The 13,502-nt window shown below is 42.4% G+C and overlaps 2 protein-coding genes across 5 annotated transcripts; both read right to left on the bottom strand.

Annotated features, from left to right (window-relative positions):
* Positions 1-414: 414 nt before the first annotated feature.
* On the bottom strand, positions 415-8,402 carry LOC311286266 (uncharacterized protein). Its single transcript, XM_084402402.1, has 3 exons — positions 7,840-8,402; positions 7,423-7,762; positions 415-1,535 (listed from the first exon to the last, which is right to left on the bottom strand). Exons 1-3 carry the CDS (start codon positions 7,984-7,986, stop codon positions 577-579), a joined length of 1,446 nt encoding a protein of 481 aa, XP_084258528.1. The 5' UTR covers positions 7,987-8,402; the 3' UTR covers positions 415-576.
* A 138-nt stretch (positions 8,403-8,540) lies between these two features.
* LOC311286267 (uncharacterized protein) lies at positions 8,541-11,929 on the bottom strand. Of its 4 annotated transcripts, none has more exons than XM_084402404.1 (3): positions 11,815-11,928; positions 10,664-10,730; positions 8,541-10,030 (listed from the first exon to the last, which is right to left on the bottom strand). In XM_084402404.1, the coding sequence occupies exon 3, from the start codon at positions 10,021-10,023 to the stop codon at positions 8,707-8,709; it is 1,317 nt and encodes a 438-aa protein (XP_084258530.1). In that variant the 5' UTR covers positions 10,024-10,030; positions 10,664-10,730; positions 11,815-11,928; the 3' UTR covers positions 8,541-8,706. The 4 variants fall into 4 exon arrangements, with proteins under 4 accessions (XP_084258530.1, XP_084258531.1, XP_084258532.1 ...); XM_084402405.1 differs by having other exon boundaries at positions 10,664-10,862; positions 11,815-11,924; XM_084402406.1 differs by lacking the exon at positions 11,815-11,928 and adding an exon at positions 11,665-11,684.
* Positions 11,930-13,502: the final 1,573 nt, after the last annotated feature.

The following is a 13,502-nucleotide window of genomic DNA, read 5'->3' as shown; positions in this document are numbered from 1 at the left end:
GAATGGCTATAATGTTTAAAATTGGAGAGGGGGGGGGGGGGGGGGGGGATTAATCAAGACAGTAGTATCAGTTATTAGTATCAGTGATCCTGGCCTTCATTCAAGTATTTAAAATATACTGTCTTTAAGTTATTTCTACATTAATTTGGAGATTAACTGTGAAATGATTACATTATAAAATATTTCAACATATAAAAACTTATCTTAAAAACTTGTGTTTTTAATGTTAGCGAGTTTAATGTTAACTAATCAAACATAATATTTTATTATTCGTCATCCCTGGGAGAAAACTGAGAAAAAAATTCACAACTATTTAACATTTTCCTCATTTTCCACACACATGAGGATCTGCCAACAATAACTAGGTGTTTATAGGTGTTTGTAAAGGAATAACTGGACTGACAGCAGTATATTCATTTCAAAGTCTTGCTTTTTTAGTAAAGTTACATTCAGAAAACTAAACCAACAATGTTAGTCATTAAAACATCAACTTCAAATCCTCAGGGCTGAACGAGCCTGATTCCCAGCAGGCCGGATGGTGATCGCCGGATAACAGTGAGTTTGCAGAAGCTGATTTCAGGGAAGCTCTTCAGTGTGTTTCTTCTGATGGCTCTGGAAAACCCCTAAATAAGTGAAGCTCTCTCCGCAGACGGAGCACTGGTAGGGTTTCTCTCCCGTGTGGACTCGCTCGTGGACCTTCAGCACGTCGGATCGAGCGAAGCTCTTCTCGCAGAGACAGCACTTGTACGGCCTCTCTCCCGTGTGGATCCTCTGGTGCTTCAGTAAGTGTGAGCTCTGGCTGAAGCTCTTCCCGCAGACGCAGCAGTCGTGAGGCTTTTCCCCCGTGTGCAGCTGCTGGTGGATCCGGTAATGGCGCGGGTCGGAGAAGCTCTTCCCGCAGGAGGAGCACAGGTACGGCCTCTCTCCGGTGTGGATCCGCTCATGGCACGTCAGGTGAGAGCGCTGTCGGAAGCGCTTCTCGCAGTGTGTGCACTGATACGGCCTCTCCTCGGTGTGTGTTCTGTGGTGGGCCTGCAGACAGCTGGAGTTGGTGAAGGTCTTCCCACACTCGCTGCACTGGAACGGCCTCTCCCCGGTGTGTGTGCGCACATGCTTCATCAGATGGGGTTTGTGACGGAAGCTCTTCTCGCAGTGAGGGCACTGATACGGCTTCTCCCCCGTGTGGATTCGCCTGTGAGCATCAAGATTCCCTTTGGAGCTGAAACGCTTGTCGCACTCGCCGCAGTGGAACGGCTTTTCTCCGGTGTGCGTCTTCATGTGGACTCTCAGGCCTGAAGGAACGGGAAACAGCTTCCCACACGGCTGGCAGCGAAACTCCTGGTGCTGTTTAACACGGAGCCTCCGCTCCTCTGAGGAGGGACAGCTGCGTCTCGTACAGTCCTTCTGTTCGGCGTGTCTTCTCTCGTGTCTCGCTAGATGTCCCCGTGAGCTCATGGTTTTCCCGCAGGAGACGCAGGAGAAACTCTTGGCCGTCGGCTGATCTCTCGTTTCAGAAGATGACCCTCCATTATCATCTGAAGGGAATAAAATGGTAATACAATTTCCAACTTTAAAATGTAGTGTATCCGCCGGTAATCACATTAATTCTGTATATTTTAGGCTAAAAAAACAATATATCGTGGCCATGAATTAAGACTTATTTCGTTCCCTTGTTTTGGTAAATTGTGGACACACTGTCTAAAAAACAATGGAAACATGATTACAAAATGGCCATGATTTACTAAAATGAGGGTACGAATTCTTAATTCGTTGGTATCGATCGTGGTATTATTAATCGTAAAGCCTGTAAGTTAATTAAACGGACTCATGCCGGCACATGCCACCTATTTCACCACATTTATAATGTACTTTTATAGTATTATTACAACTGCTAAATATGTCATGACTTAATAATACAGTAGCACTTTCCAATTCGGTTGCATTTGTTAACATTAGTTAACTACAATAGTTAACATGAACTATAACTTGTACAGCTTTTATTTATGTTAATTTAACCCCTTAACTGTCACCCCCCTTTTTGAGAATGGACATTAAAATGCACTATTCAAGCTTAAATAGTTGTAATTCAAGAATGCTTTGGAGTATAGACCTACGTTTGGTCTTGAAAATAGCAGATTATTGCTTAAGTGAAAGCACTTCAAAAAAGTAAAGTATGAAAAAGTTAAGGAAGTTTAAATTTACATTAAATCAAATATAATTTATTAAATATTTTTTCTTTTATATAAAATATATATTTAACTAAATATTTTTACTATAAAATTACTATAAAACAAAGCCATATATCTAACGAAGTTGTGTTCTAAATTCGAAGTTGATATCACAAAAATTGAAGTTTCCCATGAGATTTTGTTTAGGCGTATTACCAAAAATAGCCACCAGGTGTCATTGAATTCCATTGAATCTAATTGTATGCATTCTGCCATATCAAATTAATAAATTTCTGTCCAAATATCACTTCTGTCACAAAATATGAAACCTTGAGACTCAGACCTTTCTCACAATATGTGTTTTGTCAAGATTAGAAAAGATTTTGATCATAAATCATGAAACATAATGATGCCCAAAAGGGGAGGAGCCTGATAAAATAATTTAGAATACTGTTTCTATGGTAACGCAATGTCCAATTTCAAAACGGTCTTCACAGGATGAATTCTGAGTTCGTAAGCTTTCAAATGATACCTAATTTATGATAACTACTAAAATATGTAATGTAATAAAAAAATAGCGATAAAAAAGATAACATTATATTTTAGAGGATAATATATATATTATACTTTTTAGAGGATAATTTTATTTTATAATTTTTTATAGACAAATACTTTTCAATTATTTTCAATTATTAAAAGTGTGTGTGTCGACTTTTTGTGACACAGGTCAAAACTGTACATTTTTTGAGGTGCACTCTTGTCATAAATTCATCTATTTCTGTTCCTACATAATTTCTAACAAAAAACAGTGCTAAAATATCTATTTAGGAGCCTTAGACCTTTCCAACGATATATAGTTTGTCATGATTAGGTTAGGATTTAATTGTAATATATTGAGCTAGGGGTTAAATTTTTTTTACATTAACAAAGGTTAATAAATGTTGTAAAAATATATTCCTTCTTGTTAGTTCATGTTAATTTCTTAACAAATGAGTTCTTGTTGTAAAGTGTTACCAATATTCATTCCCATAATGTATAAAAAATAATCTATTTTGTTAATAATCTATTTTTGGCCAAATCATGCAGTCCTACAAACAAGGACAGCAAACCTGGAGCTCTTGAAGATCGGGTTACGCTGAGTAATGGGAAGTTCGGATCATTTTACTGACTCGGATCTTTGAATCTCGTTCATCCAAATGAACGAATCTTTTTTCCGAGTCATTTCGTTCATTTTAGCAGAGTGTATTTAAAACAGCCGAATTCCCCAAACACATCAAATGTGGATCGCATTTAGAATAACAAAAAAATTCCAATGCAAGGAAAAAAACAAATTATGAGAAACAGAAACGATTAATTCATTTCTCTGGGCCTCGCCTCCCGATCGGAGCCGTTCGTTCATCCCGTGATCCTCACGAACTGAGCTTTGCAGTCTGTAGTGCCGGATCCAGACGTGATTAGTTCATCTCCCGGGTCTTCGGGTTCGAGTCCTTCGGTTTTATGTCACGTAACTGCATGTTGTTATTATTTTCCCCATCATAGATACAGTTTAAAGCATAACTCTTCAGTACCACATTCATATGGAAAACAACCATCATGACAGAAATTCAAAAAAAAAAAAAAACCTATAATTTGAGACCAAAAACGCAGCATGCCACTGTTACGAAAAAACTGACTACGAAAGTTTGGGAATTATTAAAGGAGAACTCGGTAACTCTAGCGAACTCTACTCACTTCTTCACTGATTTTCCCTTTTGTTGTCGCGTGTGGAGCTATGTCTACCGAGGTGGGTAATCTGGTAATACATCACACATGCGTGTGTGTTTATGTCGAATTGCCGTAAAGCAATTTGTGTTTCGCGCTCGTTCTCATTCTCGTTCTCGCTTCTCACGAGACTTCCAGTTTCTATCTTGCCGGGACGGTAGTCCCCAAGTTGCAAGGTTGGCTTTCCGCCTGGGAACGCTGGGGGGAGCGGGGAAAGTCACCAATATCACCGGAACAGGTTGTTTAACCATCCAACTGATTTCTAGACAGCTTTATTACGTTAAAAAAGTTACCAAGTTCTCCTTTAACTCATTTATGTGTCCAGACTCCAGCGCTGTCAAATCACGTCACATGACAAAACACTCAGACCCGAAGACTCGAGAGATGAACTAATCATTTCTCTACAGAACCTAAGTGAACACACCCATGCTAAAGTGGACTAAAAAGAGGAATAAAACAATCATCTTTTGGAAATTGATCTTAACGCCTTAATTTAAAAAAATGAGGAAAACTCCAACCTTTAAGGACACCAGTTTTCTTTGTGAATGCATAACGCTATCACAAGTAGCAGTCACTGTTTTGTAATTCATGGCTTACTAATTCACGCTGCGTGATCACAGTTTCTTTTGCGCTTTATTTACATTCAAGTGATATACAGGGCACACGTCTACGGGCACAGTGACGTCTGGACAGGACAGGAAAGGTGAAGTAAGTTACGAAAATGATGTTAGCATAATGACACTGACGTAGCCTGACAGCAGACACTGAAGCAGGAGGACAGTGCTGTTTCTCAGGCACTCCTAAAGAGCCTTTTAAAGAGACAATTTAGACTATTTTTGCTTTATTTCATCAATGAAAATTTGAACATTATAGTATAATTTCATCAGTAATCATTACAGTTACTGATAGCAGAGGCACTTTACACAAACAACAGTGAATGCTAAAGAGCACCGTCTTTTTGTGAATTGGGGAACATTCAGGTAAACTGTTTATTTTCCATCCAAGTATGTTCAATTTCTTGAAAAAGGTTCCCTAAATTAATGTTACAACCCATTAGTTTGATGTTTTCAGCTTTTGCAGATACGGCTTCTGGAAGAATCAGCGATTACTTTAAGCGAGTCCGCGAGGAGGATAACAATGAGTGCAGGTGCAGACACACGCTGAGGATTACAAGCAGTTACAAAGCAATAATTCATGATGAAATGCAGTAAATGTATCAGGTCTGAAAGTGATGCACAACCACAAGTAGTGGAAATGACCAGCGGGGACACCATAGTAAGAGTCGTCAGAGATGACAAGGCGCTGCCAACCAACGAGCTAGCCTCTGTCGCCAGCGACGGAGCCGCAGTGATGATTGGCGAGTTGTCTCTTTTGCTTTTACCTTTAGTTTAGATATTTGATGAGATTGTTAAAGTGATAATTTTTTATTCTTTTTAGGGAGAAAAACTGGAGTCGGAAAGAGGCTCCAGGACTTTTATTATTAGTGCTGTTCACAGAAATGGACATTTTCCCCCAAAATTAAACACTCAACTGGTGTCCGTCAAAAGCTCAAGGGTTTATCTCTTGCAAGGGTTCATAAAGTATTGTAATTTCTAGATGATATACTTATGAAAAAGTCATTTTCATTTATTTTACAGTGCATTTGTTTTACAATATATGGCTATTATTGTCATAGGAATAATCATTAAATTATTATTATTATTTTCTACTTCCCTAAAACACCAGTGTGAATGTAATGTAGACTAAAACACTAAATCATACCTAGAAAGAGGGTTTAGTTTCCTTTAAAGTTCAGGTGAAGCCAGTGCACTTGTCTGTGTTTAATCTGCACACTGAACATGGGATGGAGCTCTTAATGTTCAACTCTCAAAATGCACCAGATTAATACATTTATCGTAAGATGTATTTGATAACGTCCACCAAACACAGTCTCACAAAATCCCATGTATGACAAATCCTGTCTCAATCTAAATACTAAGTTTCTTAATGTTCTAATGTTGTTGTTTTAAGGTTAAGACACCATTGCGCAACAGACTAAAGAAGAGGCACTCGGGTGTGTGCTGCACAGTTGCCCTCGATGGACCAGATCAGGAGGCCTCGGACTACAGAGAACGCATGAAGAGGTTTTATAAGATGAGAAACCGGAGGCTGAGATGTTCTGCTTCTGTGTAGCTGATGATGCAATGTCTGAAAAACCTGAAAGAGAGCCACATTTCTCTGGTTGTGAAAATGTGTAAATGAAAGCAAATGCTTGTTGTTCTTCAGCTACACTGTTGTTAATGTGGCCCCCTATGACCTGTAAATACAAATCTAATTATCTGATTATTAAAATACCCAAAAGATATTATGCGTTATATCCGCGGGTACTGCAGATAGACGGGCCAAGTTATAAAAGACTAATTGCGAAAGTGGGTCGCTGAGGTATAAATCATTAAACGACTCTGAACTCTCATTTCACAGTGAAACGCAACGAACGAGCGTCATTCCCACTGTCGTTTCCAACAACGCATTTCTCTTCAGGGAAAAGCAATCAAACATGCCTAGAGCTCCTTCTAGAGGTCCTTATATATGAAACAGGCACACTACACGAAAGGTCATTTTCTTAGTTAGCTGTGAAGTTTTGAAAAGTTTTCTTAATTTTTTCATTAAGTCAGCTTAATAACCAGACTCAAAGTGCACCAGATTAATGAATTTATCTTTAAAATATAAAAAATGTTCTTCCGGGGGGGCATGACCCCTGACCCCCCTAGAGGTACCGAGGTCCACCCACTAAAATACTGTGGGAAACACAGTCGGCTTTATGATGGTCTACGGACAATACTAATTTTATTATCTTACTATTAAAATACACGATGGGGATGTTACCTCCTCCGCCTGGTTTTGAGCCAGGAGAAACCCTGAATGTGACTTTATCCGGATTAGGGTTGCAAAGGGGCTGAATATTTCTGGTAAATTTCCAGAAACTTTCTAAAAGTTCCAGAAAATTTCCAAATAATCCTGAGAAGTTTCCAAAAGTTTCCAAATAATCCTGAAAAATTTCCAAAAATTCTGGAAACTTTGCAACCCTAATCCGGATGCATAGTATCCTGGATCCATGAAATAACTGGCCTTTAAAAATAAACATCTGCCTGTCTCAACATAGGGGTGTCCTGACTTATGCACCCTGTATGTTAAGGAAGAACATTTATTTATTTACGAGACACCATTCATTAAGGCATTAAGATCAACTTCCAAACGATGATTTTTTATTCCTCTTTCTACTCAACTTTAGCATGGGTGTGTTCACTTATGCTAAGCACTGTACAGGGTGTTGCGCATGCGCGGTCAACACAAAACTAACGAATCACTCTCTGAGACGAGTCATATTAAAGATTCGTTCAAAATGAACCGAATCGCTCATGACCGACCCATCCCTAATGCAGAGGTTCTGCTCCACGTCTAGGACATTCAAGTGTCAGGAAAAACAACAAAAGGTAGAAAGGAAGAAACACACCAGCAGGAGTAAACTCATCATCCTCATCATCCTCCTGCTCCTCCTCATCATCCTCCTCCTCCTCATCATCATCCTGGCTCTGCTGTTGTTCCCCTGCTGTGGTTTCTTCTCCTCGTCTCTGGATCAGGTTCCTGCAGTCCTCCAGTCTGACGGAGCACATCTTCATCTGCTGTTCTCCAGCGTTACAGTCAGAGGTTTGATCAGCGGACCCATGATCCTGAGCGTCAGTGTAACACAGTAAAGTGAGGCTGAGCTCTGAGTCCTGTGTGTCTCTGGATCTCCAGACTGAATCCTGAGCTTCTGTCCCATCAGTCACACACACTGAAACCTTCTCCAGATCCTGACAAACACACCATAGATCAACACAGATAAACAACGGCCTGCTGATATTAAGCGTTAGGATCGAGCTGCTCAAACCTCTCCGCGGGGGTGGTCTCCTCTGTCTCTCAGCTTCGCCTCCAGTGACGACACCTCTCTCTTCAGCTGACAGAGCTCAGTGAGGAGGTCCTCAATGTCCAGCATGGACAGATCCGTCCCTACTGATTTACAGCAGATCACATCCATCTGTGCATCTGAAGACAAACATCATCATCATTACAGCACACAAACTCAGAACGAGAGCAGAAATGATCTGATAATAATTAAAATGACTTTATATTTCAAATAAATGCTGTACTTTTGAACTTTCTATTGTATAAAGAATCGTGGCAAAATAAAATGCATCACCGTTTCCACAAAAATATGAACTTTTTTCAACACTGATAATAATCATAAATGTCTCTTGATCATCAAAGCATCATATTAGAGTGATTTGTGAAGGATCATGTGACACTGAAGACTGGAGTAATGATGCTGAACATCAGCTTTGATCACAGGAATAAATTACACTTTACTATATATTCACATAGAAAACAGCTGATTTACACTGGAATAATATTAATATTTCACTGTTTTACTGTATTTCTGATCAAATAAATGAGCAGAAGAGACTCTCTCAGAAACATTAACAAATCTCAATCATTCCAAACGTCTGACCTACAGTGGGGCATGTTGTCACAACCGCAGCTAACTAGAGAAGAACACTATCTAGAGTAACAAGAAAGTAATCTTCCACAATGTATGCATGTAAAATCTGTCATTTAATTCCCAATAATTTACACCGTGATACAGCAGAGAATCAAGAGCAGTTCATGAAACAGGAGAAAGTAACAAAAAGGATTGAAGGAAACGGTATAAAAAGACGGCAGAGTGTGTGTGAAGTGGAGTCAATGTTCGAGATGAGGACTAATCGCAGGCGAGCCAGTCGAGTCGGCAGCCGTCCGTCTCCAGAGCGGGTTTAGCTGACGGACACGAGGGATCGGGAGCATCCCGGGTCGAGTCCGAGCCGTTGGAGGCCGGAGCAACCGGACAGTCCGTGACGAAGCCCTGCTGTCCGGAAGCACTCGAGTCGAGCGGGAAAATCCCACAGGCTTTGAACCCCGCCGTGATGTTGTCCGCAGTGGCGGCCTGTGGCAGCGCCGTCGCCACGATCCCCGGGATGTGATGGATCGTGACGCTCCTGCCCGGGCTTCCCAGCATCCAGCTGTCGATGGCCGCGTTGATGCACTTCTGGAACGGGCCGCAAACCGAGCGCTCGAGGTGCGGCGGGAAGGACAGCGCGACCACGCCGTTAGCTTTAGCGAAGTTGAGGGCGTCGATGGACAGGTGCGACACGTGGACGTCCATGAGCAGGAGGCAGGGCTTATCCGGGGAGCATCCGGTCTGCCGCACCAGATGCTGCAAGAAGTGTAGGAACTGCTCCTCCCGCATCCAGCCGCTGATGTGTGCGCCGCCGGAGCTGCCCGAGGGCGAGCCTGTGAGGAAGTGCTCCCGGAACTGCACCCGCGGGAAGACGAAGTAGGGCGGGATCACGGCGCCGCTGGCCGAGACGGTGCCGGCGACGCTCACGAGGGGCCCGCGGTCGGGACACGTCACGGATGATCCCGTCTGCCTCCGGGACACCACTCGATCCGGCCTCGGAGCCGTCGTGATCCCCGTTTCCTCCATCACCCAGATGTCCTCGGGCTTGAAACAGTGCCGCTCCATCAGCGCCTTCAGCTTCACGTAAAACATCTCTTTGTTCACGACGCCCGCTAGACACGCCGGCTCCGGCGTCCTGACGGACAGCAGCGGGTGCCGCTTTATAAACGCGGCGAACCAGTCGGCGCTGGCCTGTTTGTTCTCCCGCCACGACGGGGGCGTCTGCAGCTGCTGGCCTTTAGCGAGCTGGAACGCGAGCTTCCGGATGGCCTTGGGCGGGAGCGAGTGGTAAACGTCGGACGCCATCAGCACGTAGGAGACCAGCTCCGCCTCCAGCTGCGCGCTGAACACCTGCCGGGCGCCGATGAAGCCCACGGGGCAGCTGGGATGCTCCGCGCTTCCCTCCACCTCCTCGCGCGGGATCTTGGTGCAGTAGCGGGCGAGCGTGCGGTAGTTGATCCCGAACTCCTCCGCGGCTCCTCGGATGGTCTTCTTGAACACCAGCACCTGCCGGACGGCCTTCAGCATGGTCTCCGGCGCCGTGCCCGCTCGGCTCGTCTTCCTTTTATACGTCCTCACCATGATAGCGCTGGAAGAGGAACAAACACAAATACATTTTTGGGATCAATTAATAACAAATTACAAATTAAATATACTCGACTTTAAAAACTACTTCATAATTCCTTACAGAGTGACATTGGCACTTTATCCGAGTCAGACATAGGGCTGTGCGATTAATCGTAACTGAGTTTCGATTTCGGCTTCTGACGATTAAGAAAACTGAGCTAAAGTGATTATTGTGCCGCTTTTCCTTCACAGCATTCCCAAGCCAAACTCAACGTCCACATCAGCCGAGATGAGAGTTGTAAAACGCAGTGTGCTGATGCTAAACTGCGGAACGGGTTTGATGTTAAACAGTGTTATTAAAAGCGCATTTAGCCGCAAAAGAGACGTTGTTCCCCAGGCGGCTTTCTGTGTGCCCTCCGAGTCGGAGAGAACGTGGGCTTCAGATACGCGCCGAACGATGACATCACGGTGTTCTCCAGAGTGGCTATATATATATATGAACTAAACAAATAACTTTTTTACAACCAAAATTTAACATCACTGAACTTACTTAAGCTGGACTGTGATGCTATTTCCTTCTGGAAACAAACTTGCATTATTTTCCCATTATCTCGTATTCTGTGCAATATCAATAATATTAGTGCAGATGTCTGACCTTGGGGTGAGCAACTCCTGTGTCCGTCAGTCCTCAGCGCCGTCACGTGACCCCGGTCCTGCCGCCACTTAACAGACACAACGAAAACCAGTTCAACCCAGTCCGCAGAGGACTTAACCTGCCACTAACTAGCGCTAGCTATGCTAGTCCACAGATAAAGACAAGCACCATAATGCCAAGTACGTTTACATCATTACATCTGCAAATGCAAAGAGATGTCAAATATTAGTGAATATTAACTTACAAGTTAAATCCCAGCTAAAATAGAAAATAATTGTGGCAACAGTGATTTGCAATGTTTCCAAAATGTATGAACATTTTTTTAAAAGGTTACGATAATAATGTTAACAACATCCTCATTCCCTATTTTTTACCCACATAACATTCTTTGAACATGTATTTGTAATATTCTAAGCAAATTGATGTTCAGCAAATATCAATGTTGTCTAAGTTATGAGAACGTTCATCAACTACAAAGAACATAAGAGTTCTCTCAACGTTATGAGAACGTTTTCAGGTAAAAACACAATGCTTTCTCCAAACATCACAAGAACATCAGTAATGTTGTAAGAACGTTCTATAAATGTTATTTTTAGTACATATTTATCTTAACTACATAACATTTACAGAACGTTGTTGTTAGCTGGGGTTGTCACGTGACTTTTTAGGGGGGGAAATACCCTTACCATAAGAAACAAAGTTCAAACTTTCTGTTAACATTTACCTTCGTTACATAAATGAGTCTGGTCTATATGTATGTCAGTGTGTTATAAGTTCACTCATTACCCAACACATGCAACTGTGCAAACAATAACAGAGTCATTCACTGCACACACAAAAGCGCATTCATTTGGAGATCTGAAGTTAATTTTGACTTAATCCTCATATCTGTCTGTGACAACTAGCCCCGGTCTCTTCTACAGCACTGCCTCATTCATTTAACACATTTATGTTCAGTCGCTGGATTTAAGTTAATATGTGTGAGAAATTAAACGTGATACTTCTCCTGAAACGGTGAATAAAACAGTCCGGTACTATAACTGCGAGAAGCTGCATGAAGCGCTTTCGCTTGCGGTCATTAAAGCACTAAAGTTGTAAAAACATCAATCATATTAGGAGATAATAAACAGATAAATAGAGTAAACACGCACCAGCGGAGCGTTGCAGCCGCGAGGACTGGATCTTCCGCGGGGGTCATGCGGTCACAGCGCCCTCTGCTGCCCTGGAGGAACCGAAACTCACCGCTCATTCCCAATATTCCCTGATTCCCTGATCTCATCCATGCCTAATCCATGTTCTTTTCAGAATCCATGTATCATCAGTTCTTTTAATTATATCATTAATACGACATCTATTTTTTGTGTGAAGAAAACCAATTTTTTTATATTTTGGTTCATGCATTTAGGGTTAAATATAAAAAAAAAAAAAAAAAAATCTTAAAGGTGTGCATCGTACCTGACACCTAGCCTGAACACTTATGATGATAATTAAGTGTAAAGATAGGTATTATTGAAAATGTTTGGTGTTCGGGGTGAGGACTGGGGTTGATCCATTCATAAAGCAGCTGTTGATGTGCACAAATAAGCGACAGGTACCATAAGATTTCCTTCTTCCTGTTCCTTTCGTTTGTTTTTGTTTTTGTTGTTGTTGTTTTTTTGTTCGTTCATGCACGTTATGAATGAATAAACATTTATATGACTTTGCAATAAATAAATAAACTTAAATGAACGAGATGGCGTTTCTTCAGGACAATGGGGCAACACGGAACATTACGCAACCTCATGACAGTAAATTTACAAGACAATAAATACTCTGAGTCTAGGGGGGAAAATAGATCCTAAATGTGCAAATATCGAATGTCCAAGTCCACTTTATGGACGAGAACTGCGCACTCTGGCCCAGGAATCACTGAGGCTGCTGCCCTATGAACATGATTATGATAACGATCATAAACACCACACGTGACGCAGATTTCTGTGATCAACATGTTGCTCTTCACTGCAGCGAACTCGCATTCCCTCTCACGGGTTTACTGTGATGCTTTCAGCTCGAATCCCGATCCGCCCCTCTCCCTCTTATTGTTTCGCTCCCACCGGCGATATCAATTAAAATGGGAACACACTCAAAACAGTGGAGATGATCGTGGACTTCAGGAGAAAACCCCCAGCACTCCCTCCTCTCACCATCATGAACAGCACTGTGGAAGCAGTGGAGTCATTCAGGTTCCTGGGCTCTACCATCTCCCAGGACCTGAAGTGGGCAAATCACATTGACTCCATTGTGAAAAAGGCCCAGCAGAGACTGTACTTCCTTCGCCAGCTGAAGAAGTTCAATCTGCCACAGGAGCTGCTGATCCAGTTCTACTCAGCCGTCATTGAGTCTGTCTTAAGCACTTCCATCACTGTCTGGTTTGGTTCAGCTACCAAATCGGACATCAGGAGACTACAACGGACAGTCCGGACTGCAGAGAGGATTATTGGTGCCCCCCTGCCAACCCTCCAGGACCTGTACTCTTCCAGAGTGAGGAAGAGAGCAGGTAAAATCATCACAGACTCCACTCACCCTGGACACCCCCTGTTTGAACTGTTACCGTCAGGACGGCGACACAGATCACTGGCCACAAGAACTTCCAGGCACAGGAACAGTTTCTTTCCACAGGCCATTTCCCTTCTGAACACTTAACATGCCCCCCAAAGCATATGCCTGTAAGTGCAATACTCCCACTGTCTAGTGCAATAAACTCAGGTGATATTTATATCTATATTATTCATACTACTCAAAATACTGTAAATATGTTTATAATCTGTAACATGCGCTAGACTCCCACTGTCTAGTGTAA

Source organism: Rutilus rutilus, assembly GCF_951802725.1.
Source record: "Rutilus rutilus genome assembly, chromosome: 2".
Classification (NCBI taxonomy): domain Eukaryota; kingdom Metazoa; phylum Chordata; class Actinopteri; order Cypriniformes; family Leuciscidae; genus Rutilus; species Rutilus rutilus.
This window is presented reverse-complemented; position numbering and strand designations above follow the sequence as displayed.